The 27,153-nt window shown below is 40.1% G+C and overlaps 1 protein-coding gene across 1 annotated transcript in view; it reads left to right on the forward strand.

Moving 5' to 3' along the window:
• Positions 1-27,153, forward strand: part of TPH2 (tryptophan hydroxylase 2) — a 50,889-nt gene that overhangs the window by 11,703 nt on the left and 12,033 nt on the right. Inside the window, exons 6-8 of the mRNA XM_075742859.1 lie at positions 3,599-3,795; positions 4,884-5,019; positions 10,519-10,645. Coding sequence (XP_075598974.1) covers positions 3,599-3,795; positions 4,884-5,019; positions 10,519-10,645 — 460 coding nt within the window. The remainder of the gene's footprint in view (positions 1-3,598; positions 3,796-4,883; positions 5,020-10,518; positions 10,646-27,153) is intronic.

A 27,153-nucleotide genomic window follows, 5' to 3' on the forward strand; every position in this document is an offset into this window, starting at 1 on the left:
AAAATCAAACAACCCAAGACAAGAGGTTATTTGGGGCCCAGATCTTGTACTTCAGCAAAACTGCTCAGAACTACTCCTTCAGCCCACTGATCTTTTCAAACCTTTGAAAGATTTCAAAATCTTCCTATTATTATCACCAGAAGGAGAACAATATACTTCAAATATTTTTAGCCAGGGACCACAAAATGGCTGGGAGGCCAGTGATTACGGCAGCTACCTGAGATGTGGCAAAACCTTGTCCATACTCCTCGGATCTGCTGCAGTGGTAATCTTAACCCCAAGGATGTGCCATATCTACCGGGCTGTATGGTCAGTCTCTCTTCAGGTATGCCTGTAGAAACAGCCTAGGGAGATGTTTACCCTCAGCATCCTGCAGCTCAGCAGAAGCCATGCTGAGGAAAGGTAAATCTGCTCAGGGAGGAAGGAGTCTGTGCTGCTACAGCTAAGCTGTTTCTGCTACCCATGCTGGGGAGCTCACAATTAATTTAGGTGTCTTAACACTACATTGCAGTCTCATCACACCTGCTTCTGTGGTCTAATGACTATTTACTTATTTATACAAAAAGAACAGCTCTGTTGTAAGAACTACTTCCCTTAGGGATAAATTGAGAGCATTGTCTTGAACCTCTGAGTGCCTTTCAGGTAAGTGACCTTCCTAGTCATTTATTGAGGCTTGATGCATTTCTACTTTTCATTTTCCAGTGTAGAAAAAAGAAAAAGCCACAACACTTGTTTCCTTAAAAAATAACAAAGAGATTTGACTGCAAAGAATTGGCTGCAAGGAATTGGCTCTGTAAAAAAAAAAAAAAAAAAATTGTTGAGTTGAAAATCCTGGATCAGCATTTCCTTTATGAATTGCTGCTGTTCTATAGTGGTAGATGTTTTGCTTTGGTTGAACATAAAGAGGCTTCTGTAGCGGGGAGAGAGAGAAAAAAACACTAAGAAATTAACTTGGAGGAGTAGGTGTCTGCTGGTGCTGGGTGTTAAAGGGAAAGGCATGTTAACAGAACACAGCAGTGAGGATCAGCTGTATGAAATAAATGGACCAAAAAAAAAATTCATCCCTCCTTCGCTTAGCTTCTATCCTAAAGGTAGTGAAAATGTGTTAATCTTGCTAATTAGTCCTTTGAGACTGATCAGGGATTGCAAAAGTGTCGAGAAAATTAAACCTGGAGGAAAAATAGGAGATTTAAGAAGGAATTCGTAATATGAGTTGATAGCTCATCACCATGGCAAAATTGAAAGACCCTATTTTAATAAAGGAAAATAAAAATTCAGGAGAGGTTAGCTTGTAGAGTCATCTTTCTCAGCCACAGGAAAACTGGATATGCAGGCTGGCCATTCCTGTGATTTATGGAAAAATTTGAGCACAAGGTGGGTCTTGCTTGTTGAAGTAAGAGGGTGAGAAAAATGAGATTTGTAGAGCTGAGCAAGAATGGCATAGGTCCTCCCTCAAGTCTGACTGCCTTGGTCCTCTCAATAAAGAAAGCAGTATCATCATCAGCTGGAAATAAGATCAGCTGTCCTAGGCATAAATCCTGTTAAGGAATTAATGCTCAGTGAACCTTACTGATGAATTAATTGAAACAATAACTAAGTTATAAACTTAGTGAACAAGCTTCAGGTCCTTGATTGTGTTTATATCTCTCTAGTGACAGGCTAAATAGAAACCTGAGTTTTTCCACTGGTGCACACATTTCTTCCTCTTTGCTGGGCCAGTACTGACCCATACTGGCAGTATCTGTAGTAGAGGTCACATCTAAGGAAAAGGGATGAGGCTACTGCACGGTATTCTGGCAATCCAAGGTGGATGGAGTAGCAACCTGCTTGTATCTGTCATGTACGGTACAATTTAGAATAGCTGTGTTGTGCTTTCCATGAGCTGGCAGGCAGCTTAAGGCTGATAAAGTGTGAAGGTGAAGACAGATACTAGACCTGAAGGACTGACTCCCACTGCAGAATGGGCACGAACCCAGCGCAGCTTCTGTTGGTGAGAAATGCTTCACTGAATGTGTTGCAATTCTTGTCATGTCTGCAAACGAGTGGCTGAAGGGGAACTAGTGGATATATTGGATGTTCAGTGAGTCCTTAACAAGTATGAGTACCTCATACAAAGTAGCCTTTGACTGATACATACTGCCCTGGATCGAAATACTCTGATATAGTGAAAGGCAAGGGGATTAAATTGTAAGTTTTCAATACAGATGAGGGGACAGCCATGAGGAATGTAGGGTGGATGCTCTTCTCTTGTGCATGTAGGAACTGCATAGCAGCAATTGCATGTGACATGAGGGTTCATTCCTTGTTACCTCATGCAGTGAAGACAGGATTATGAACCAGGCGACAGCCAGGATGGAGAGCCAAACCCCAGCAAAAGCCCGGCGCTGCAGTTCTCCCTGTGCCCAATACTCCGTTGGGCTGCTCTCTGCGACAACGGGGAAGCCGCAGCACTGGGCTGGGACTGCTCGCGTTGCCAGCCCTGTGCAAGGGAGTGGGAGATAGGGGCTGGTGGGGTGGAAGGAAATCCTGTGAATCCCTTTGCCAATCTGTACTTCAGTGCAGTGTGGGAAAAGGTGGTACCTGAGGAGAAGGCAGATTGCACAGATTACATACTATAGATTGAGGACATTAAATCCAGAGAAAGATAATAAAGTTCCTAGGGGGAATTCGTAAGGTGAGATGGTGGCCTGTGACCATGGCATGGGAAATTCCTTACAGCTAAATGCAAGGCAGTGCAAATTGGAAGGAGCCCTTCACACTCTTCACACTGTCAGTCGGTGTTGAATTGGCTGTAAGCACTCAAGGCAAATCTTGGATGTTGGAGATTGATTAGCAGGTACCCTGGAAGGCTCCTGCTTTGCAATTTCTGTACATCTGTGTAAGGAGGAGGTGGCAGAGGTACGGTGCAGAAGGAAAAAAAAAAAAAAAAAAAGAGGTATTTAGAGGCTTAGTTTCACCTAGGCTAGGCTGTTGGCTCTGAAGTGAGCTTCCTCATGATAGAGTCCTGCATGAATTTGAGGTTCCAAACACATCTGCACATGTGAGCAACAGTCTAAACAATAATTATATGTATTTAATTGGACCCACACATTTCTGAACATCTATGTAATTGTCTAATCTTCACTTTGTAAAATGCTAGGTAATGATGCTGTGTGAACAGTATGCATTTTAAAGAATGCCTAGAGCATGCAGTCTCCTGATGGTCTTACTGAATCTACAAGTTAGACTGAATCAGGATGTTCAGCTAACCACTTGCAAAAGCATCAGTGGCAATAGAGAAATATTACTCTGGTATAGCAACATGACATATAAGAAATCCATCTTTCTACTCTGATATATACAAAGATTAAGAAAGAATCTCATTGCTTGATAAGAAATACAGTTCTTAAGAAATAAATGCAATATGTACAATATAACATCAAGAAGTAATTCTAAGAAAAAAGCATCTAGCTGTAATTTAAGAATACTTTTTAATAGTTTTAGTGGGCTCTGTCTGCTTTTATTTATTTAAATAGTTTTCTTAGAAATTCAGCATCCACAATCTTTCTAGAATCTGGTGTGTTCAAATGTATTTTGTATTATTTTATTTTTTTTACAGTGGTCAACCCATTCCCAGAGTGGAGTACACAGCTGAAGAAATTAAAACATGGGGGGTGGTATTTAGGGAACTCAGTAAACTCTATCCCACCCATGCTTGTCGTGAATATTTAAAAAACTTTCCTCTGCTGACCAAGTACTGTGGATACAGAGAGGATAATGTGCCTCAGTTGGAAGATGTTTCTATTTTTCTTAAAGGTAAGAGTCATACTTGGTCTTTCAATACATGCAGTTTCAGGAAAACACTCTTTTCTGTTAATATGAAATACAAAACACATTGAATGAAAAGACTTCCAGCATTTGGTTTAGTGAGAAGCGTTGTTCTGTTTTTGACATTCCCCGTGGCAGTGTTTCTTGAGTCAAGACAGTTTTATGCACGTATTTGCAGGTATGAAGTTGAGAGGGATTAAACAGCTGAACATGTATCACATGGTGTTATCTTGCACAGGGAGAAAAGTCCTTCAGTACAATATAAAGAAAGAGCAGAGTTAGCTTTGCTCTTCACATTGCCACAAGGTGGGAGTTCTGATAACCATAGAGAGCAGCCCCCAAATATCCAGGCAGGTAAAAGAGGGAATAAAATGTCAAGATAACTGAATTTAAAGAAAAAATTTCTTTCAGAAATATGTTTTCAGACTAAATACAGCAATACTAAATACTAGTGTCTGTTGGAGAAAAACTTGGAACATTCTCCTGTAAACACTTGGAAAGAGTAAAGAATGAATTTGGGAGAGAAATGTGCTTTTCAAAGTCACTGAGTCTGAAATTATTCCCCACTGGGACTAATGTGACAAAGGAACACTTCATTAAAAATTTAAATGAGGACCTCAGCTGTGAAAGTCAGTATTTTACTGTCACAAACAGTATTTTATCTGTAAAAATAAGGACAGATTTGATTTAATCCTATTCTGTTCTGTTAGTTTTTAATATATTTTACAGAAGTCATCTTGTGTTTTGGAAATTTTTCTCATGTTTTGCACCAGACATAAAAATCAGATGCTCTGTGACTTGAGAACGTCACTTATGGTACCTTACCATCTTTTCTAGACAAAGGTATTCAAACCAACTTTGAAATACCTCAAGCTGTTTTCATTAAACATATGCTAGCAGCGCAACATAGTTCTGGTACATAATAGGTGAAAATGATGCGTGGTGATCTGTAGCCAAGATTCTATGTGTCATGCTTCTGCTAGAATAATTAACCCCAGATCATTACTTGTCCTCAGAAACTGATATAGTGATATATATATATATAATATGGTATTTTATTATCTCCTTCACTTCAGAAAGGTCTGGCTTCACAGTGAGACCAGTTGCTGGATATCTGTCTCCCCGAGATTTTTTAGCTGGCTTAGCATATAGAGTTTTTCACTGTACTCAGTACATACGACATGGCTCAGATCCTCTCTACACACCAGAACCGTAAGTTCCTACATTTGCTTTAGTGCTGAAAAAATGTGCTCATTAGATTCTTAAAAGACGCAATTGAATTTGCCAAGGCAGAAAAGAGGAACCTTCCTACAAATGTAAAAATTTACTTACACCGTTGATGACAAACCCCTTCACATTGGTGAGCCAGAATTTAATTCAAAGGCTTCTTTTGGACTTTTTACAAGGGTCTTAAATAACTGAGTTATTTATATGGTGGGTCAAAAAAATCTATCTGGATTATTTTTCAGTGGAAAATGGAGTTTTCAACTAAGTATTTTGAAAAAGTGTCTAAAATTTTATTTTCTGTTGGACAACTAAGGAAAGAAGTTGGAAAAAAAGCCCTGAATCCCCTGAAAAAAATGGCTTTTAGAATTGTAATTTGGCCTTCTTGTGTCCCCATTTATCTTTCTTGGGCCAGACTCCACAGCTGAACTTCATTTCTCTTCTATAACACAACGCAAGCGAGTAATGAGGCACTATTCTTTCACCCAGAGAGGATATTAGATATGAAGCCTGTTATAGGGAACATGATAGAAATAAGAGACACTTTAATTATGACTTTCAAGGGACAGCATTGCAGCTTTTCCAAAACAGAATGTTGTGAGTTTGGATGAAATATTTTGGCATATGGTCTCTTGATGAAAAGGAGGGAAAAAAAAGATCGAAGCAATTGTAGTTCTTGTCTTGTATTATATATGGTGTGCTCTGTGCAGTAATAACAGAACAATACATGTCAGTTAGATAATATGGAGGTAGTTTTACCAAAGGCATCCGCTGATCTTGTAACCACAGGAATGACATTTTCACAGTGAATCAGTCATCAGGCGGTTAGCATGAAATTGTAGCTGTTTAGTCAGCTTGGACTATTTGAGTGTGTTTTATTTTTGCCAAAATTTACACAAAGAGTTCATACATATATATTCAGCTCCAGTCCTGTAAACATTTGAACCTATGCCTAACTTTGATTTCATGAATAGACTGCGGAAACCATGGAGTAATATTTTTGAATATAAAAGGATTAATGGAACCACATATTGAGCTGTATCTAAAAATGCTTTAACATCATTCTGGCAGGAGTCACCAGGTGGTGCTGTTCTACACTTATCTACTTTTTTCCTCAGCATCTGAACTGGGCAAAGTGTTTCTTGAAATTATATGAGGCTAGTTTTGTGTGTGTGTTTTTTTTGGGAAGCAGGTGGTAATCCCTGAAGGAATTCACTCACTTCTGTAACCTCTGTATTAGAACTTTAATCTCTTCAAGTTTTAGGCAAATTGCTACAATGTAAAATTCTGAAAGAAGGGCTTGGATTTATGATGCTGGACCTCTTCTGATCTATCCAAAACTATCTGTAGATATTTCAAAAAAAGAAATTATACTTAGGAAGTACCAGGTTTTGCACCAATGATTTCCTCTCCCGTGGGAAGTCACTGTCTCAGATTGCAGCACCTGCCAATGTTCAGCAAAAGAACGACAACATTTGTTAACTTAATACAAACTAGAAGAACACTTTCATCTATTGATAGGGGATTTAGGTACATAACTCCAACAGGAACGAAGGAAGGAACATCTTTCAGGAAACAATTAATTGCATCTATGCTTTTGCTGATGTTCTCTGGTTCATTGATTTCTATATTTGAGACCCCTGTAGTTTTCAAGGATGCTGCCTACATTCAGAATTATGCAGTGTATCATAGCTGATCCTTAGTAGTAACAACAACTACCTTTTTTTGTAATCTTTCTGGTCATAGTGTCTTGAAAGTCACTGTGTAGTAATAATAGTTCGGTTAGAATGAAGACTTTCATTCCTTATTTGGGCTGAACTTAAAAATCCAGCTTATAGTCTTAACACCTCTAAATATGACTAATAGAAGAATTAAGTTGTCATTTTCTAATGATGTTACTCTCTTCTTGGAAACCTACTTGTTCACATAAATTAAAAAACGTGTACAGATTATCAGGAACTTCATAGGAAAATATTGAAAATTCCTTTTTAAATGTGTTTAATTTTTTTCATAAGATGATAGAGGATATAGTAAGTGTTATCAGAAATATAGAGTGAAATCCTGGTTGGTTTTTTTTTTTTTTTTTTTTGAATCAATGGCAAAGCTAAATTGACTTGAGTGGGGACAGCTCTTCATCTTCTGCAGTAGCTGCAGTGCCCTGAGATCTGCTGGTTGATAGATGAGGCCATAATGAGGTTTGCTGCGGGTCCCTGACTTGGTGAATGTTGCATTTCAATGATATAAACCTGGTAAAAAGACTCCCTTTGACTTCAGTGGGCTTTCCATCAGATTTAACACCCAGGCTATAGAGCTAGATACAAATTAGAGAGTTCATTTGGTTTGATCTGTATCACTACTATATGCATTTTAAAACATTTCTTCCTGAGTTTCATTATGTTTCTACTACATTCACAGAGCTATATAGATTTCCTCTGCTCTGCTAACTAATTTACTCCAAGAAAAATCTTTTGCTGTGAAAAGTACATTACAAAAATCTTATTTTCTCTGAGCAATGTGTGTGAATAAATTAAAGGAACTTAATTATTTTCTGAATAAAACAAAAGAATCAAGCCTTGGTAGTTAAGTGAAGAATTATATTGTTTAGACTATCTATAAAGGGCCAGACTGACAGGGAAATCTAAGAGACTCCAATGACAATCCCAAATGCTGGTTCATGGTTCTGCTTGGAAGATTTGGGGTTTTTTTGTTGGGGTTTGTTTGTTTTGTTCGTATGTTTTTGTCTCAAGCTCCCTTCTTTATAACTGCATGTTCAAAATACTTCTTTGCATAGTTTTAATCAAAGAATCTACAAGCTAAAGGCAGGAGAGAAATATCTTCTGCTTCCTCATCCTCCTCCTCTTGCCAGGAGAGACAAGTTAATGGGGCTTGGCTTTGTCTGTTCTCATTTTGTCTGCAAGGATGAAAGTGACACAAAGAGCCTGTGTCCCAGTGCAGAACTAGAAGTAACATGTCTTCACTTTTTGTTTCTGGGAGTTGTTACCTCAGCACAGGAAAACAGAGATGTAGACACTCACTCAGATACTAATAGTGGTGATGCTGCTGTAGAAGCCTGCCTGGAGACAAGCGTGCTTACTTGAAGCCAGGAACTTGAAGCCAGTCCCGCTGTATCTTCTTTGCTCTTGTTATTTGAACTACTGATATGAAGCTACCTTAAATATATCTGGACTGATGCAATGCAGCCTAGGTGAAGTACTCAGCAATCACTATTGATTTCTCTAGTGAAGATGGGAAGTGGAGTTAGAGCTCTGGACTTCCAGAGAATGGGCTTTGTGGCCCATTTCTGTGTTGGAAGGTGATGGTTGGAGGAGTCAGGTTCCTCCAGTGAGTTGTTTGGTACTGGGAATTCTCTGGGTGGACCTATCAGGCTGCAAACTCCATTTCCCTGCTGTCCTTTGTATTGTCAACAAGCTAAACCTTTCAGGAGGTGACAGAAGAAATTGCTGTCAGTGGAACTGAATAAATAAAGAAGGGCCATTAACCTTTGAAGATTATCCACTCAAGTGATGCAAACCATCTCCTGAACAACGAGATGCATACCATGCAGTGCCAGCCAATTTTTAAAGTCTGACCTCCAGTGAGGAAGTGAGTAGTATCTAAGCTACAGGTCTTGTGGTAGGGAACTTTGATCATCTTGCAAGACTCAGAGCCTCACCAAGCAGAGGGGTGTGGAGATCATAAAAGGAAAGCCTTCTTACCAGCTGCTTTTGAAGAAGAACAGGTAAGGAGAAATCAGGAGTTTCCCAGGCTCTGAAATGACTTGCAATGATGTGGAAACAAAGGAGGAAAGATCTTACTTTCAGGAGGAAGGACAAGCTTTACCAATCAGTGGAAAACAAATGCAAACAATTTTCCTTATGTAAGTATGATGTCTGATACTGTTCCTGGCCAGCTGTCCATATCAAACATATTTCATAGGTGTTGACTAGAAATACTGGCATACAGTAAATTTGAGTGCTCAGCCTATATTTCTGCAACTAGATCTCTTAGTCATTGTCCATGGACTATGTTTGTTTCATCAAGTGGCACAAGAGTATCTGTTTACCTCCTCTGCTTCTTTGGGAAATATGTATGTTTATGAAGGAAGAGAAAGGAGATTTGGTAATTCCTCTGTACTGTTGAATGAATTACTCATATATGAGGTTGGCTTAAAGTTGTCATGCACAATTTCAGAGTGGTGCTTGTCTCACCAGAAAGTATGAATATAACACGAGCAAGTGTTGGTAAGAGTCTGTCAGCAAGGCCATCTGGGCTGAGAAGAGAGACTTGTATGTAACCCTCTAATACTGGAACTATATTTGATAAGCTTTTGGTGAGGCAAACCAGGAATGCCAAAAATGCTAATCTTTATTTGCATGCATTCAGAAACTGCTACTGTCTACCTAGACGCAGTTGGTGCAGGCTTCTTGGTGAAGAGTACCGAGTAAGGAGACTTTAAATTATATAGAGGGTTGTTTTTCTGTTCGTGATTTATCTGAAGTGTCAGGTTCTGTGTCTTTTCAAACAGAAATAGTTTAGAAAAGACAAATTGGATGATTTTGGATAGAAGGCAGAAAACTTGATGCTTTCTCCCTGCCTTTAAAACATTTGTTTACAGCTTAGGAAAAAAAAAAAGGAGAAAAATGTCTTTGAAGAGACAAAAGCAAAGGAAATGTCAGTTCCGATTTTTAAAGTGAACTTTACTACCAAGTCCATTATTTTCTGTGAACAAATACACCAAAACTTTCAGAATTGTTTGAGAGCTTTTGTAGATGATGCATGTGCACTTTCGTTAGGTTGGCTAGCAGTTTTTTGTACACTTATATCTGCACTTTGTTGTGACTAATAGCGCACTTACAGGTGTGGACAGTAGTTCGTTCTGAAACGATTCGGGTTCTCTGCTTTTTCTGAAATCTGCTTCGTGAAAAGTGGACTGCATAACAAAAGTACCCAGTAATTGCAGTAGGAAGCCAAGACTAAATGAGAAATTAAGCACACAGAAACCTCTGCAAATATTGCCCTGAATTTCTAGTGGCAAGTGGCAAAATGTTTGGTTGTGGAGCTGTACCCAGGTGCGGAAAGGGGAATGGAGAAGAGGAAGAGGGAATGTGTTGGATTTTGGACCTGATTCATGTGGAGAGAAATGCAGAAAACTGTACTTGTAAGACATCTGACTTTCCTTTGGGCAGTTCTTCATGGTACTAAGCCTGGAAGGCAGCAGTGATCAGGCCCTCCCACTCAATCTGGAAATGATGGGGAAATCATGGAATCAATGGGGTTAACTGACATATAATCCATTTAATAGAAGCCAACCTGTATGTTTCTACAGAACCATACACAGGGAAGAACTACACTGTAAAAAACCTATTTCCTGGTAGGACTTTTAAAGCAGAGGTCAGACCCATGTAAAATGGTTTATGTTAAATTAATTATGGAATGATTATGGTATTAATTTCTGTAACGACTCTCTTTTCATTTCCATTCCCTTAGGGATACATGCCATGAACTCTTGGGACATGTACCTCTACTTGCTGATCCCAAGTTTGCACAGTTTTCACAAGAGATAGGACTTGCTTCACTGGGAGCGTCTGATGAAGATGTTCAGAAATTAGCCACTGTGAGTCAAAATCTTTTTGTGGCATGCTCTCTCATCTATCCTTCTCTTTGGTTGATGAAGTGACATGCATTGTCTTATTAGAGCTGACTGCATTTTCAGGTTGTAGGTGACTATGCTGTGACAATCAGAGAGCTTTAGGTATTTTTCCATTGTTTTTAATTGGAGCAAAGCAAAGCAAAGCTGAACAGGTAGTCCTCAGGCAGTCAGATTTATTTTTTTTGTGCAATAACTACCGATTTTCAGGGCTAGCTGAGATGGATTTTGTCTACTTTAAGGTGCTGAAAACAAGTAAGCAAGGTAATTTTGAAAAAAAACCCCAAACAAACAACAGCACATTTTGGTGTGTGCTCTCAGCTCTACACTGTTAGTTCCTCCACAGGTGGCCACTTTGGCTCTTAGTACTGCTATTTCTGTACTCACTGTTCTGTTTTGCAGCTGTTCACTGTATTGTAGTGTGTGATGGATTTTGAGATGACATTGCATCCTTGCTACTGCTCCTGTTGGAGAATATGTAGTTACTAAGCCAAGGCTGTGGAGCAGTAGATCTAGACCTAGGTCAAGTGCCTCAGCCAGTGGCTGTGAGATGGATTTTATGTTGCTTCAAATGAGGCACATGCCAGTAGATAGTGTGAACTGGAAGATGTGTTAAAGATGTTAGACTGGAAGACTGCGTGTTAAAGATGTTAGATGCTACTGACCACCCAACTGGAGCCTTTTTGGCCCTTGTGTGAGGGACCCTCAGGTTGCACTGAAGGGCCCTGTCAAGTTGCCAGAACTCTCGGCTCCTGCCCACCTGTCAGGCCTGCTGTATTGCCGTTTCCAAATAACTTGTATGCAGCCATTTGCATCTTGACATAGGTTGGTGACCCCTGGTCTATACCACTTGCTCTGTTCAGTTGTTTTAATTTGTTGTATGCTTCCTTTTGTGGATCCTGTTAAAACTAATGTTTCAAATCATTTAATGAACTATTTTGTATTAAAAATCAACTCTATATTTAAATATTTTATCTCATGAAAAACTCTGTGACAACCAGCAAAAGAATGGGTTATTTAAATCTTATCCAGGATACTACTGCTTTTCTACGTGAGAAGTGCAGTGGGCATTTAAAGGGTTAGAAATAACTTGGATGAAGTTATTGAAGGCAGATTCAAACCAGGTTCAATTAAACTGTGATAATTTTGATGAACTGGCTTAGCAGTGGCTTAGAGTCCCATGTGCTGAAAAAGGAGTTTGTACCTATTTGTTAGCTTTTTCTCCTGTAGCCCTCCGGAAGTGGCCACCAAATTTATTTAGTCAAACAGGCCTCACTCCTTAGTTAGACAGGCTCGATGTCTTGCTCACGGTCAGTTCCTCTCACATACTTCAGGATGTGTTCCTTCATTTTCTGATGGATGTCTACTGAGAAGAAACTGGTTTTTGTATGGAGGAATTGTGAAAGTTGTGTGTCTGTTTGCACATTTGCTAGGAAGGGACTTAGGAAGCAGACCTACCTTGTCACAGCCTGCAGCCTCCAGAAAAACTAGCTAACTGGCTGTCCCTGTAGGTGCTTTGAGGAAAAGAGTATGTCCAAGTCTTTCACCCCAAAATAACCTCGGATGACACAGGCTTGTTGCAGAGGACAATGTTGGGACTGATCTGTTTGGGGAGAGGAATTAATATAAAGTGACCTCTGAATATTATATAAATGCTTTTACTCCTCCCCCTCACAGAAGTTCCCAGTTATGACTGACTGTGTCATCCGAACAATGAGCTGCTCCTGAATCACAAAGCCAAAAATAAAAGAAGACAGCTGAATCACTTTCTCTTATCACACTGAGAATTTGATATCTGAGTCAAAGTTGATTTCTCCTCCCTTGCTGGAAATAGCTCTTTCAAGTGGAAGAGACATTTAGAGAGAGACTTAAGGTAACCCAGCTGGTGTTATTTTTCGTGGAAGCACAATGAGGGGCTGTACTCCCCTGGGGCAGGTGCTTGACAAGTACAGAGATGTTCCTTGCCCTAAAATTTGCAACGTAAACAGTCAACTTGAGAGCAAGTATAAAGAACATCTCTCAGCAGTGAGGGTGAGGAGGCCAAGAAATTCATTCAGCTGGGCACCAAATGTCACCTGAGGTGCTATTAACTGACTTTTGCAACTTTTGGTCCCGTTTCCATCCTAGAAAACAACCAGAGATGCAGTGAGCTGAGAAATGCCAGCCAAGAGTCTTAACGCAGAAAAGCAGCGCAGGTTCCAGTGAGGCAACTTCAAAGTAAATAGAGAAACAAATGAACAGAGAGAGAACATGCATATTAATGAGCTTGAAGCAATATGCCCAAAGAAGGCTTGCCATTAGCATGACCTGTTTCAAAAGATAGTGACATTAACAGCTGAGCCGTTAAAGGGAGGACAGTGGCTTTAGGAAGAGAGGAAAACACCTCATAGGATTTCAGACCAGTAAGGGAAGAATTATTACAGGTGATTTTGTAATCTTTCGCTTCATTCTGCTCTCAAAAGCCACGGTGTATCGGCCTTGATAGATGTGCTCTTTGTGCTCCATCAGTCCTGAGCTGCAAAGGAAACGTGCTGATGTTTTTGTCCCTGCAGAGCTGACACGGTAGATGTAGAGCAAGCTGGAGCCAGGTGCCTAGTCAGACTAGAATTGTTTGCTAAATTGCAATTAGTCACATCTGTGCAGCCCCATGGAGGGCAGGGGCAGCCCCACGGAGGGCAGGGATTAAAGCAGAGAGCATTGCAGAGGCCCTGGTGCTGGCCAGCTGAGGGGGAGGGATGGCTTTGGGGAAGAGGGCTGAAAAGGAAGGATGCAAGCTCCGCTCATCCTCTTGTTTGAGTTTGGTAGTCAGATTAGGGCAAGAAGAAAGGAATGGCTTTTGCTCCTTTTTAAACTTACTCGTTCTTACCATGAGAGTGGAATATTGAAAGAGCCAAAAAACTGTCTTTGCAGTGTTTTTTTGAGACATGCTGTTTTCTTTACAGTGTTTTAAGAGAATAATAAAGAGGGGAGACACAAAAACAAATGACTGAGAGTAGGGTTACTGAAACAAGACAAAATATTTGCAGAATCCACTTTTTTTTCCCCCTGCTTGTAGTGTGGTATAATGCAGTTACTACTTGAGGAAATACAACATTGGCCATGCATGCCTGGGTGCTAATTATTATCGTCATCATCACTAATGTCTTGTGCTATTCTGTGTCACTTTCTAAAAATGCTTTTGTGTTGATTTTTCAAGCATGCCTGGTCTTTCTACTTTCACCTAGTACAAAAATAAACAAAGACTGTCTTTTCTGCTTACCTATCAAACCATAAGCTGTAGGGAGGACTTGACGTGAGGTGTTTCAACTAATTTATATAATATATCATTTACAACACATTTAACAGCACATAACATAAGGTTTTGTCAGGAAAATTGTACAAAAAATACACCTCAGTTTACATTTCAGCATTACCTTGTAATTTGTGGACTTGGGAGCCAGAGAGCAGCTGTCTTTGTAAAGCTGCAAGTTGATAAGCAGATCCTGTCTCTCTTGCTAATGGCAGAAATGACTCCCAGCTCCTGCTGACTTGTTTCAGTGCAGCTGAGGTTGCCCCTTCATCAGGCAGTATGTATGGGATGTGTTTGTGTATATAAAATTCAGTGGGGCACATTAATTGGTGCTTCAGAAAAGAGAAGGTTAGCAGAGTGTCTATGGCTTGTATGCAGTTTATCACCAAATCTTTCTGCTCAAGAATTTGGTCATTAGGGACTAGTTAGTCACACTAAGTGTTTTTCCAATTGTTTCTTACTGGAAGTTACATTTAAGCCTTCAGTTCTCTAGAACTGTAAAATTGTCACCTTTTCATCTTTCTTGATAATATTTGTTCTGGTATTTTAACAGCATGGGACCGCAGAAATCAAGAAATTTCTCTTGGTTTTGCTATCCTTTATGCAGAAAACCACAACAGTGAGTTACTTCTGAATTTGAAGGAATTGTGTGTGATGAGGTCTTGTAAATGCATTTCAGGCTTGTTATGAATCTAATCTTTTTCCATGCCTGGATGATGACTGAGGCCAATGGTTTATTCCTACAGCTGAATTTAATTTATCTGTGTATTTATCACAAACAAAATAGTTTAAAGATACGTGCTGGGATAAGAACAACATTTAGAACTGTCTCTCTGGGAGAAGCCAGTGGTAATTCCTGTGACCTTTCTTGCCTTTCTTCCATCAGGATCTATGTTATCTGGTCTTGTTGGCTTTGTTCTAGTTCTTCTCCCAGGCTGAACAACTGGCACATAATTCAGGACAATGACACATTATGTTTGCTGAGGAGATAACCAGCATGGAAGAAACAGGAGTGTTGAAGATAAAGACTGAGTTGCATTTGGTAACTTAGGGTAGATGCGGTGTTCATGGTCTCACTAGACAGAGCAGACTGTTGCAGTCTCTCATCCTCACAAACAACAGATTAGATTTCCCAGAGGGGCTGTTTGATAGTGCTAGGCTGTAAGTACAGCTTGTGAACTGGATTACTGTCTTCCTCCATGAATGAACAAATGGAACTGAGAAGATAACCATGAAAATGTTTGAGATTTCGAACATTCCCCCTGTGCATCTGAAAAATCAAGACTGCTTGTATGTTTCTCATTTATAGTTGCAAAATGATAGACAGTGAACTAACCACTGTGATAAGTCTGTGATCAGCTCCCCTGCTGAAGTTATTGTACCATATAAAAATAATTATGTATTGGCCAACTGAAACCTGGTATTATAGCCCAAGAGCTATGGCATTCACTGAGCATATTGAAGTTTAACATCCAAATCTCTGCTTGGTCTTTTTCTGTATCCCAATTGCATGCCATGATCGTGTGATGAATGCCGAGAGTGAGCACGGTGAGTACCTTAAGTCCGGGGGTAACATAATGGAGTTGCTTGCAAAGGGGTCGCTTCCAGCTACACCTGTAGTTAATAAATAAAGGAGCAGTAGCATGAAGAGCTGGGGCTGAATGTGATTTAAAAACTGCTTGAGTAAATTTTGACGGACTTACGAGAGACATATGAAATGACTCTGATTTGGGATGTGTGTCACTTAGGGAAGATGAGCCAATTCCCAGGGTAAAAGCTAGGACTATAAAGCTGAAATCAGGTATGATAGATCTCTATAGCCAGACGTTGTCCTGCCACACAGCACGAGACTAGAAATACTGTGATCCGTATTGTTCATCGGTAGATGGCTTGGGCTGTGTTTCTGTTCCTGACTTTGACCAGGCCAAAACACCCATATGCGGATGTATTTGGAAATTGCCCAAGTGCAAAACCTGAAACTGGTATAAGATGTAGAAGAGAAAGCTGGTGAAACCTTGTGGCTTGCTTAATCATCACAAGGTCATACAGGTCTGTTTGAATCAGGAGAGAAGGATAACTTACTGATGGATTACTTTCCTTTGATTGGTGAGGTGTTGCTGGGCACGCTGACTGCTCTTCTAAAAGCATGCCCTAATTTGTGATTCGCTCTGCATAATGTTCTAAAGGAATTAATAACGGGTAATGGTCCCCATTTTTTAAGGGTTTCTTTCCGCAATACTTTTTGACAAAATAGCTGAAACACTGATGTCAAGTCCTTCCTCCAGTATACATAATCAAATAGGTGAGCAGAAAAGATAGTGTGTATGTATATGTCACAGAAACAGACTAAAGGAGAAAAAAACTTGTAGATTCCAGGGATCAATATTTAATATTTTAGAATACTGCAGTGTTCCCCTGCAGTGCATATTCACGGTCATCATGTCAGAGATTCACGGCACAAGAACAAAATCTCAGCAGCGATACATAACTAGCTTTGTAGCTCAAAAGAAATGGCTCTGTACTATATAAAAATAAGCTAGCACTCCAGAGAAGTTACTACAGGGAGAATTTGAAGAGTTCTGTTGCTGAAATGGGAGCAAATGCTCAATGTTTTCTGCAGGAATTGTGACAGTTTGTTGAGGCCTGTTGAGGAGAGAGTCTGTTTCCAGGTTCGGATCTGTAAGAATCCTGTGCTGGTCAGGCCACGTGGCTGGTGCCTCGTGCCCAAGCACAGTCATTAATAGCTACTTAGGAGGGATGTAAGAACAGGATGAGCATATCTGATTCTTTTCAAACATTTTTCAAGTTTCTCATCATTCAGAAACTTGAGGAACTCTTGAGCCAAATACAGTTTCTCTGTATTTAATTATCCTGAATAGATTTCTGTCCAGAGTCAGCTGTTTATCTTTGAAGACATGTAAATTTTTAGTACCTGCAGTAAATTTGGCAAAGAGCTCTATGGCTCAACTATTCACTGCCCAGTGAACTATTTCCTTCTGTTGTTTTTAACCTGATTCCTACTAGCTTTTTTGTATTTTAAGAGAGAACAATCAGATCATGCCTGTATGCTTTCTCTATGCCATCGTGACTTTACAGAACTGTTTCATTTTCTCCTTTAGTTGTCTCCTTTTCTGGATTGAAAATCAATTGTTCGTTTAGTTATTTGTCATGTGGAAGATGCTCTGTAACTTTGAGCATGTTATTGCTTCCCTGAACCCTTTCCACCTTTCCAGCTAGAACTGGAAAAAAAGAGAGAGGATATCTCAATCACCATGCTAGGGAGTGGAGTAAAGGAGCAGTTTGAACCCTAATCTGAGTTTTGGTTGAGAGCACCACTGCAGAGTTACGTCAGTTTTGGATGTGCTTGCTGTGGAATTGGGAGCCTTTTGTATGGCTGGAAGAGTGGGCCTGATGTTGTAGAGCTGACATGGTTTGCTGCTTAGAGACGAGAGAAATGGGCTGCATCCAGGTGCAGGAGGGAAGTAGAATTCAGTGGATCCATCTTTATTTATCAACCAGCATCACTATTCAAGGATACATGTCCCTGCTGTTTCTGATCAGCAGAAGATACAAAGGGGTGATTCTGCTGCTGCAAATTCTGTGGGGGCATGGGAGAAGTAATTCAGGTGGTGAAGAAATCATGTGTCAGCCACTGCAGTGAAGGGAGGAGCTGGACTACTGATGGTGGAACTGTGGTGGGGTTTTTTCATTTGTAGAGGTATAAAGTACTGGTTTCAAAACATTTTTAAATACAAACCTCCTGTTTTAACTAGTTTCTGGGCTAAGTAGGTCACCATAGGACGTGTTACATCTGGAAATTAAACATTTTGTGCTTTGTACTGTGTCACTCAAAGTTAAGAATGTGCAGGAGGCCTTGCCTGTTGCTGTGAGGGTGCCTAGTTGGTCAGGCCAGTAACCTGCTTCTTGAGCGGATCTCAAAACAAAATTTTGAGACAAATTTTGCACTCACCTAACAGACAAAATTTTGCACTCACAAGTAACTAGAAATAGTGTTTTTCTATAACATGCTTGTGTGTTTGTATGCCTGGGCCCAACCCTGTAATGAGGCAGCTAGATGCAAGAGAGAACTAATTTGACTTAATTAGGAGCAGGGAAGGAATTAGAAATTTCTCTGTAGAAATAATATAGCTCCTTTTAGACAGGATGCAGTTTATGAAGATCAAGCCCTAAGCAATTAGACACACTAAAGAAAAAACTTCTAATAAAATAACAAATTACAGCCAGACACTGGATTTGTTTTTATTTCTTGTAGCATTATGTTTCCAAAAGTGGTTAGATCATAATCTGTGAGGTTACTGAACTTCAAATGCAAATTTACACGCACACAAGTAATACATTTTGACATATAGGTTAACAAGAGAACGGTGCAAATTTCACACAGCACTGGCTTGCTAATTATGTTTGTTTATTTTCAGAAGCAATTTCATTTTCATTAAGAAATTGCAGATTCTGCAATAGTAATCTTTGCTGGTAGTTCAATAGCTCACACTCTGAACGTGTGCTCTGCAACAACAGTAATGAAAGTGAGCCTTAAAAAAAAAAAGCTCAGTAAGAACTTGTGGATTTTAGGAGTGCATGCAAGTGGCAAGCATCTACCATTTTGTTGTTGGATTCAGTTGAGATAGATTGAGGAATAGGTGGAAGGAGTCTATGAATTTTGATAGGGTTTTTTGCATATTTTTTTCTCTTTTGACCTAGAGTAGGAAATGTATTAACGAAAAGGCATGAAGTGTCTTTTATAGAACATATGTAACTGGGACAAAAGCAAGGACCCAGAAAAAGCTTTCAGTGAGCTACAATTGCACAACTATTTTGGGTAATAACTACAAATATAGGGTGGAAATTACACGAATAAAGGATTAAATAAAGAAAATGGGGAAAAAAAGTGGAAGAGGAAAAGTTTGGAATATATTGCTACTGCTCTTCCCAGCTGCCCCTGTGCCTTCACTGATATGTTGAAGGAAAGAGATAATCCTAGGCTCTCCATAGATATCATTCATACTGACATTGCTACACTCATTTTTCTTTGGTCATAGCACATACATGTGAAACTCACTCATAAAATGTATTCATCTACAGTTCAGAACTGCGGGAGTCTCATGCTACTAGAGCTTTATTTGTGTACGGTAGGATGTCCCATACTACGTTAAGAAGTATTTTTAGAGGAATATATAGGTGTCGAAGCAAACTAACGAAGTAAATTGTATAATGCTACTTGTTTTTTCTATTGCATTTATTTATTTTTACTTAAATCTGCAAGATTCTGTAACATAGAGTGGTAACTGAGTCATGTGTACAAGACGTGGAGCTCCTCTGGCAGTGGCACACAGGTATAGGGGAAAGTGAAGGAGTTCAGCATGTGGCAACTCATTTCAACCATGTCTAGGTCTCATTTAGGACCGAGGGAATGTCTGTGCTTTGAGTTCACAGGTGAGGGAGTTGGCTTTATCCATGCTTTCCATGAAGCCAGAGCAGTTGAGGAGTGCTGTACAAAAAAAGTTGTGATGACTGCAGGTGGGGTTCTCTTGGGAGCAGACCCCTGAATGCAGCTGCCCAGTTGTATGGCTGGGTCTGGCAATGCTGTTGGGGTGGGCCAGCTCCACATTCCCCTTGCTCAGGGATCTGTGCACCCTGCTGCACTGTGTAGGGCAACTATGGCTGCGACCCTGCAAGCCCGTCTCCTTTCGGGGGTCAGTGGGCCCATCTGGAGAAGAAGGGAGATTCTGCTTTCAGGCAGAAACAAAGCCAATTATGCTTAATGAAGAAAGTTCTCAAACCATGGACTTACCTTTTTATTGTCTGGAATATCTCAGTAAATAATTTTGCTTCCAGAAGGGACATTCATACATGTAGCTATTATGCATAACCCAAATACCATCTTCTTATGGAAGGAGTCTTAAAATTCATGTCTGTGCAGAGCTGAAAAGATTCTAACTTAATATTCACAACTATGCACTAATGTGAATCGTTTTAAATACTGGCTCATGGACTTAACATATCGCATGTGTTCGGTCTAATTCTCTCACCCAGCACGTTCCTGGGCATTTTCTTTGTATGCACAGATAAAAGTACAGAAGTAAGACAAAATATGGCTGGTATCCATAAAGAGCTAACTATGCCTAAGGCTTAATTACTTAATGCTGCAGCTTCAGAAGTAGTTCTTGTGCCTGTCGTCATCTTTCTATCAAATTGCATCAAAGTGCTGGATAGAATATGGTTCCATAAATTTTTAATTGAGATATTTTTGGGTGATCTACCATAATGATTTTGTAAGTATAGCTTAATTACATATTTATAGGTCCAACTCTGACACCACAGGAGGCCAAGGGGAGGTTTCCCATTGCTTTCAATGAGTTTAGGTCTGTGGGCTAAATACTACCTTCATTTCCATGTATACAGTCTCCTAAAAGTCAATGTGGTTGTACACATGCAAATGAAGGTACGATTTGTTACTGTAAAATTAATGTTAATCCTTTACTTGCCAAAACTTGTTATTTAGGAATATGGGTTTCTGCAGGGAAAGAATTGACTCCGGAGGACGTGTGATTTTGCAGTTGTGTCTCCCTCCCTGTACCAAGCTCACATGGTACAGCATGCAACAAATTCTGTTAGCTACTTCTTAGTGCTGGCAGGCCTTCTGATGTTATTGTATAAAGAGTTTTTTGATTTGTTGACAATTTTGGAAAGTTAAAGCAAATATTCTAAACCTGAGAGCATTGTTGAAGCCAAAGAAAAGTTTACAGAGAAGGGCTTTGTGTCTGTTAATTTTGGTTGCTTTGGTTTGATTCCAGCTGTGGCTGAAGTTGTCTCAGTGCAAGGTCACAGAATATCAACATGATGGTACTATTTCAGGCACAGTTTGAACACCCCACACCATCAATCTGTTTGTTAGGCTCAAGCTTGGTTCGGGATTTTGCTTTTGCATCAGACAAAGCATTAGTTTTGTCAAGATAACCTTGTTTCAGTTAGCATCTGTAAGCTTTGTATTTTCTGTACATTATAGAGAACTTCCTATAGATCATCATTGTGGCATTGATAAAGATGTTGTCTATTAATAGTGTTAGATAAACCAGTTTGAACTGAGAGCTTTTTAAAGACATGCTGGAAAGAGTGGGTACTCCCAGATTATCCTTTTTTCCTCATAAAACATATTACTCTTTTTTTCTAAAGGTTTTTCTTCCCTCTCTTGAATCAGTAGGCTGTAATTGTTACAATTATATAGTTTGACTATATAAAAGTGGCTAAAATTATAGTTTAACAAGACATTTTACATTTCTAGAATGCAAACACCTTTACAGGATTAATTTTTCAACTTTGAATAAACATACAAGCTTATGAACAGATCCATATTATACATCTGCAATGAATTTAGGACCTATTCGAGCACAGAAATCTTGCATATCAGTGGGAGTCTGATCATTTTAGAGTGATCTTCATTTGGTAAGTCACTCCTAGACCACAGCCACTGTAAGTTTCCTTGGACTTTGGTACAGTGAAAAGCTGTGATCTCTCTGCTTACAGGTACTTGCTCAGTGTAACTTTTTTCCACCTTGCTGAATACATGTTCATATGATTTGCTTTGTGTTTACAGACTTCTGGCAGGTAACTCAATGGTGACTCAGTTGACTACTCTGTGCTCGTGATAGATTCATGCCCTCACTACTGAAAATCAGGGAGCTACAAGGAGATGCTGAACTATACTTGAAAAAGGTTTTCTTTGGGGCTGTGAAAAACATCTTCAATTTGGATATATTTTTAGTAGCAAAATTAATAGATATTTAAAATTCCCTGAGCTACTTTTCTTGTTTGATCTGTCTGTCAGCTTGACATGAATAGAACTTACACTTTTGTGCTGATGCCTACTATCTTTTTTTGGTATTTTTTGCAAGGCAGGTTAAGCAAATGCATTAACAGCCACAAAAGCTTTTGGGAGTCCCTTTGCATTTATGTGATTAAAAGAACATTGAGTTTAAATGCAGTGTTGCTGTTGGAAACTGTGATGTTTGAAAACAAGTCTTAGCTATTAAAATCACTTTTCAGTAAATAGATGCAAGAAGTTAATTTTCTTTTTCAAATGTTTAGAAAATTAGTGTGGATGCTGTTATTTTTGGAATGAAGTCCTACCCCTTTTTGCTCCTCAAAAATAAATTTGAAGTGGATATGACTGCGAAGAAATAGTGCATTTTTTCCTTGAAATAAGAATTTTAAAACTTCACTGGCCAGTTGTCCCTGTCTGTTCATGGTGTTTCTGCCCCCACAATTTCAGGGCTTGCAAAAGTTGTGAGATCCTTTCAGGCCCCGGAGGCTGCTCCCCTTTCTGAAGATACGACTTCCCCTCATTAGCAGATACATTAGGACTTTTCCTGCTGATCATGTACACAAGAACCTCATACCCTTCCTCAGCTAAAATGTCATGGGAGGCTCAGTGGCTCTTCTGCATCAGTCCCTGCAGTGCGATTGCCATATGCATTAATTGGCTTGGCAATTAGGTGGGATACAGCCTGCTCCAGGGAACGGCATCGTGAGAAGCACCACGTGTGCCTGGTGCCTTCCCCAGGGGAATGCCTCAGGGAGGATGTTGTGGGTCTGTCTCTGGGCTGGCCAAGGATCGTTATTAAAGAGGCCTTGCAGCCCGCAGTAATTCATTCTGACAGTGGACTGGCATAGGACAGTGATTCAGTAAACTCTCTGCTTATAAAATGAGGATTGCCTGTGCTGTGATTTGTTGCTACGCCTTTGCTTCTTGTTAATCTGTAGATTTACCTTACCAGTCTACAAAGAGCTTCTCCCTGGAGAAGTGGAAGAGGCTCCAGTGCCAGTTTTCCCTTATGCAGTTTCCTTAGAGCATTGCAGCACATTAAAAAGGGCAGACTCTGTCTCCCCAGCCTGAAGAGGTTTTCTCAGTATTTCAGGGAGTGTTGCAACTTCATGCCTTCTTTTCTGAGTCTCTTTCTTAACGTGCTTGCTGAGGAGTGGAAGTTAGGCATTTTTGAGAAGGGGAAACTATGTTGGACCAGTGCCGAGGTTTCCAGGTAGTTGTGGGAAAGAGGTCCTGAGGTCTAGGCTAGGCTTTTGTAGAGACGCTGGCTCTGGATGCCAGAGGAAGAAAAGTGTGTGAGGTTGTTTTTGTCTGTTCTCTGGGTATTCTTCAGAGCAATGCAGTTCGTGATTGAGCCAACAGTCCTAGGGTCGATGACTCTTCATAAAATGGGAATGCTGTCAGATGAAGGACAGCTAAATGATCTCTTGTATGCGTAGTTGTTCCAAATTCTGCTCTCTCTTGAGTTATGCCAACCTGTCAGTGTTCAAGTCCCTGGCCCTTTGCTAGAGGAGTCTGTCGCGTGAAAGGGTACAAGTCTGATGTGTGGCTGAGGGAGGCCTTCCCGTTGAGTCACGAGGTTCAGAAAGGACCCCCTTGCTTTCTAAACTCCTTCTCAGAGAGGAGCCTAGGTGCGGCTAGGTCCAGTCTTAGTCCCAGACTTGGTCAACGGTTTATGTCTAAAGGATTATGTGTGTAGCCACTTATCAGAGTCAACGTTTGCCTGTGAGAGCCCCACTAAGGACTTTCACTGAAACAGTTTTGCAAAGTTGAAAAGAAAAATAGATACTTTATTGAAGCGACAGATATAAAAGTTCAGAATTGCGGTTGATAAATGCACTAACTGCAACAATTTTGAGCTCAAGTTAATAGTTCAGTGCTTTTGTTAATGATAGTTTTCCCGGGGTAACATCCGACATAATCGGAGGCGTGAGTCTTACCAAAGAGGCATCCCTGCTTGGGGAGGAGAGAGGTCCAGGCCCGTCGATCCGTCCGGATAGTTGGAGTTCGCGTCCTCAAAAAAGAGGATTCAAAATGCCAGATTTATATTTTTGGCGAGGTGGGACTAAGTCAGGCATTGTGTGTCGATTGGCCCTTAACAAGGCTTGTTGTGCAGTTGATCGGGACTGGGGGGGGGAGTGGTGGAGAACAAAGGCGTTCAGTGTAGAGGTGCGGTGGTCTGTTTAGTTTTACCAAAGTAACATCAAGCTGTGAAGGCTCCCCCTCACCCCAGGGGTCACTTAGTTGATTAAGGAGTAGACCCATCAGGTGCTGCATCTTGTTAAGATGAACAAATTGCTCATCTCCTGCCCCTGTTCAGGTTCAGTGCTTATCAGTGCAAGATAAGCAAGTTGCTCAATTCCTGCTCTCGCGCAAGCTGGACTCCCCCAGGGCCCCTTCTGCTGGCTCATAATGGCCCTGTATTCGGCACCAACAAACTTAGACAAGTCCAGCATCCCACAGAGTCATTCTCCAAGCTGTAGCATAAGCCACAATACTGAGGGAGTACTTCTGGGGTGCCAGCCCTTGCCCATGTAGTGTATAAAATTAGGATTGTTCTTGATTTGATAGGATTTTTTTAACATCAAGTCCTCATTTGAAAGAGTAGCAGGACAAAGATCTGGAAAACAGGAATGGCAGAGCCCTAAAGACTGACCCTCCTTGCATCCTGGTGGAGTGAGTGTGTCACGTGAGGCAGGATAGACTGAAGAGTATGGTTGGGCAGCGGTGACATATATTTCCTCAGCTTTTAAAATTTTCTTTTTAGTTTGACTTTCAGACAACCTCATCTCTTGGAGTCCCAGCTAACATGTCAAAAGACATGTTAACTGTGTGAAAGCTCTAGACAGCTGAGATTTGAAGCAACAGCTTGAAAAAGAAATGAGCAAATATTCACTTCAGCTACCGTAGGGAGCGCTGAACATGAATTCATGTTACATGTTGTAAAATAAAGTGGAAAGGGAATGGCTCATTATTGCACATCATTTGTTCTTAATAACTCCATATGAAATTAATAAACCTTAAAACCTCAGGTTTTAGAAGTTGTTCAAGATAAGAGTCAAATGATAGGGAAGGGGAAATAGGAAGGGTAAAGCATTAGGGCTTCAATGCCTTATGTTTAACAAATGATCTAAGCAGCAGTTCATAGTTTCTATGGTCTCATCTCCTTAGCTGCATATTAAGCTTCAACACTATTAGTTAATTATGTTGAAAAAACTAGGAGTTCTTTTTCTGGTGGTGTTGAGCAAGTTGAAGCAAGTGTGCTTTTGTGGGATTGATTTTTCCCATCATCTCTGTGCCCACTAGCTTTGGTGGAGGGGAATTGCTGCCTTGCCAGGAAACACCAGCCTTTTACACAGAAACACTTTTGCTTCATTGTTGAGGTTCCCAATTCTGCAGCTCCAAGGGTCTCCAAGGTTTTCAACTGAGATAAAATGAGAGGGGTGGAGAGATAATCATCTTTGTGCAGAGCAAGCCTAAACTCAGATTATTTAGAAGTATGCAAACATGGAATGGGATATCTAGTGGCTTCAACTTGTGGGAACTAACTTCTTTTGGAGCAGCAGCAGCAGGAAGATCCCAGAAGTGCTTCGTCCTCCATTCTCTCTGCCTGCTCTTTAGAGTAGCAAGAGAGCCTCCTTCATGTGAGAATGAACAACAGAAAGACACATTCTCTCAAGAGACACAAAGGTCTTAGTAGGAATGCCCTCCAGATCTTATTCCAGAAGGTGGATTACATTTACAAGGTAGGCAACTGCCAGTTACATTGTCTTGTCTTGTCTGGGCTCCCCAGTGTTGGACATATGGAGTTACCTCCTTACTGATACCCCTGTAGCATTGTATTGCTTGAGGTACATTTTCTGCTTCCTTACAAACTCATGATGATAATTTTATTTTGGTTACCATTATGAGTTTTTTCTCCAGAAACTCCTGAATAAAGAAACATATAATTTCAAAGTATTCACAAGGGGTTAAGCCCCACTGTGCTCCCTACAGTGCATGCTTTCACTGAGCATGCCAAGCCTCTGCATTAGAGGAATTTGCGTGTAGTGATGAAGTGTGCTATGGCTGTCAACAGAAATACGAACGCTGGTGTGTGTCTATCCCCGAGTGCTCTAATGAGCGGCACCACATCTACTCAAACTTCTGTTTATAAAGAGATTGTTCCAAGCATTCACCCTTAATGAAAGGTCTGAATGCAAAGCAGACAGATGAGAGAAAAAGGAGAATATCGTTAAATATATACACTTTGAAATCCCCGAAGGAAACCTCATTTCAGTGAGCCTAAATACATTTCAAAGTGGCAGACTAAACAAAATACTTCAAGAAGGTAACTCTGAAAAATTAAACTTTGTTTTCTTATTTAGAAATGCTGTTGGCTTTGAATAGGGTCACTGCCTTTGTTGGAGGTAGTCGAATCATCTATAATGAAAGACTTAGCCATTGAATTTTACTTCTTTTCTGCTTTTGATCTATTCACGAGCTCATCATGAGATTTATTTGTTGTTCAGAAATCTCCCTGCATTGCTACTCAATAATGTTCCTGCATGAATAGCTGTCAAATAGCTGGTATTGCTTGATGTCTGAACTCCAACATTGGGCTGTACTGGCTAGTTGCCTGGGTTACCTGTGGTACATCTATCTGTTTCTTGTAGCGGAGCATTCCTGATACTACTCAACAGACTGTGAATTTTGAATAATTCAGTCAAATGTGAAATGCCAGCTGTTTTCTTAGTGACTATTGATATCTCTGAGACTGAAAAATAAGTGACTATTCACAACTTTATTTGTGCCAGCTCTGAATGAAGACAGAAAGCACAAACGGGGTCACTCATATCTCTGAATCAACATTTGTTTGCAATTTGAGCAACTTTTACAGGGGTAAAGAAAACACCTTTACTTTGTTAATTCTTAGGATTAATTTCTAACAACGGGATCTTTGAAAGTCTTTCAGTTGTATATTACTATCTTCTTATGAGATAATTACAACTATATGAGAGATTTAATCTTTATGTGAATAATTTTAGAGCTAAAATATCAAAGGTCTAAAGAAAAAGGAATTAATATTTGCATATTGTGAACATATCACACACCTCTGAATTGAGTGGTCCATTAAATATCCTTTGAAATAGTAAATCCAGTAGAAAGAATGTAAAGGTGTTTTCTTAAGGATATTTATTTGGCACTGGACTTGCAAGTATTTATGCACATTAGTAGTTGTATTGTCTTCAGTGCAACTTTATATGTATAAAGCGATTGTGGTATTATGTGTCAGCTTGGGGCTGTAGCCCCATCCCGTTAGCAGTTCCTATAGTGATGGATATTCCTTTCCACGTGCCAGGGCTG

The sequence above is a fragment of the Balearica regulorum genome, chromosome 1 (assembly GCF_011004875.1).
Source record: "Balearica regulorum gibbericeps isolate bBalReg1 chromosome 1, bBalReg1.pri, whole genome shotgun sequence".
Classification (NCBI taxonomy): domain Eukaryota; kingdom Metazoa; phylum Chordata; class Aves; order Gruiformes; family Gruidae; genus Balearica; species Balearica regulorum.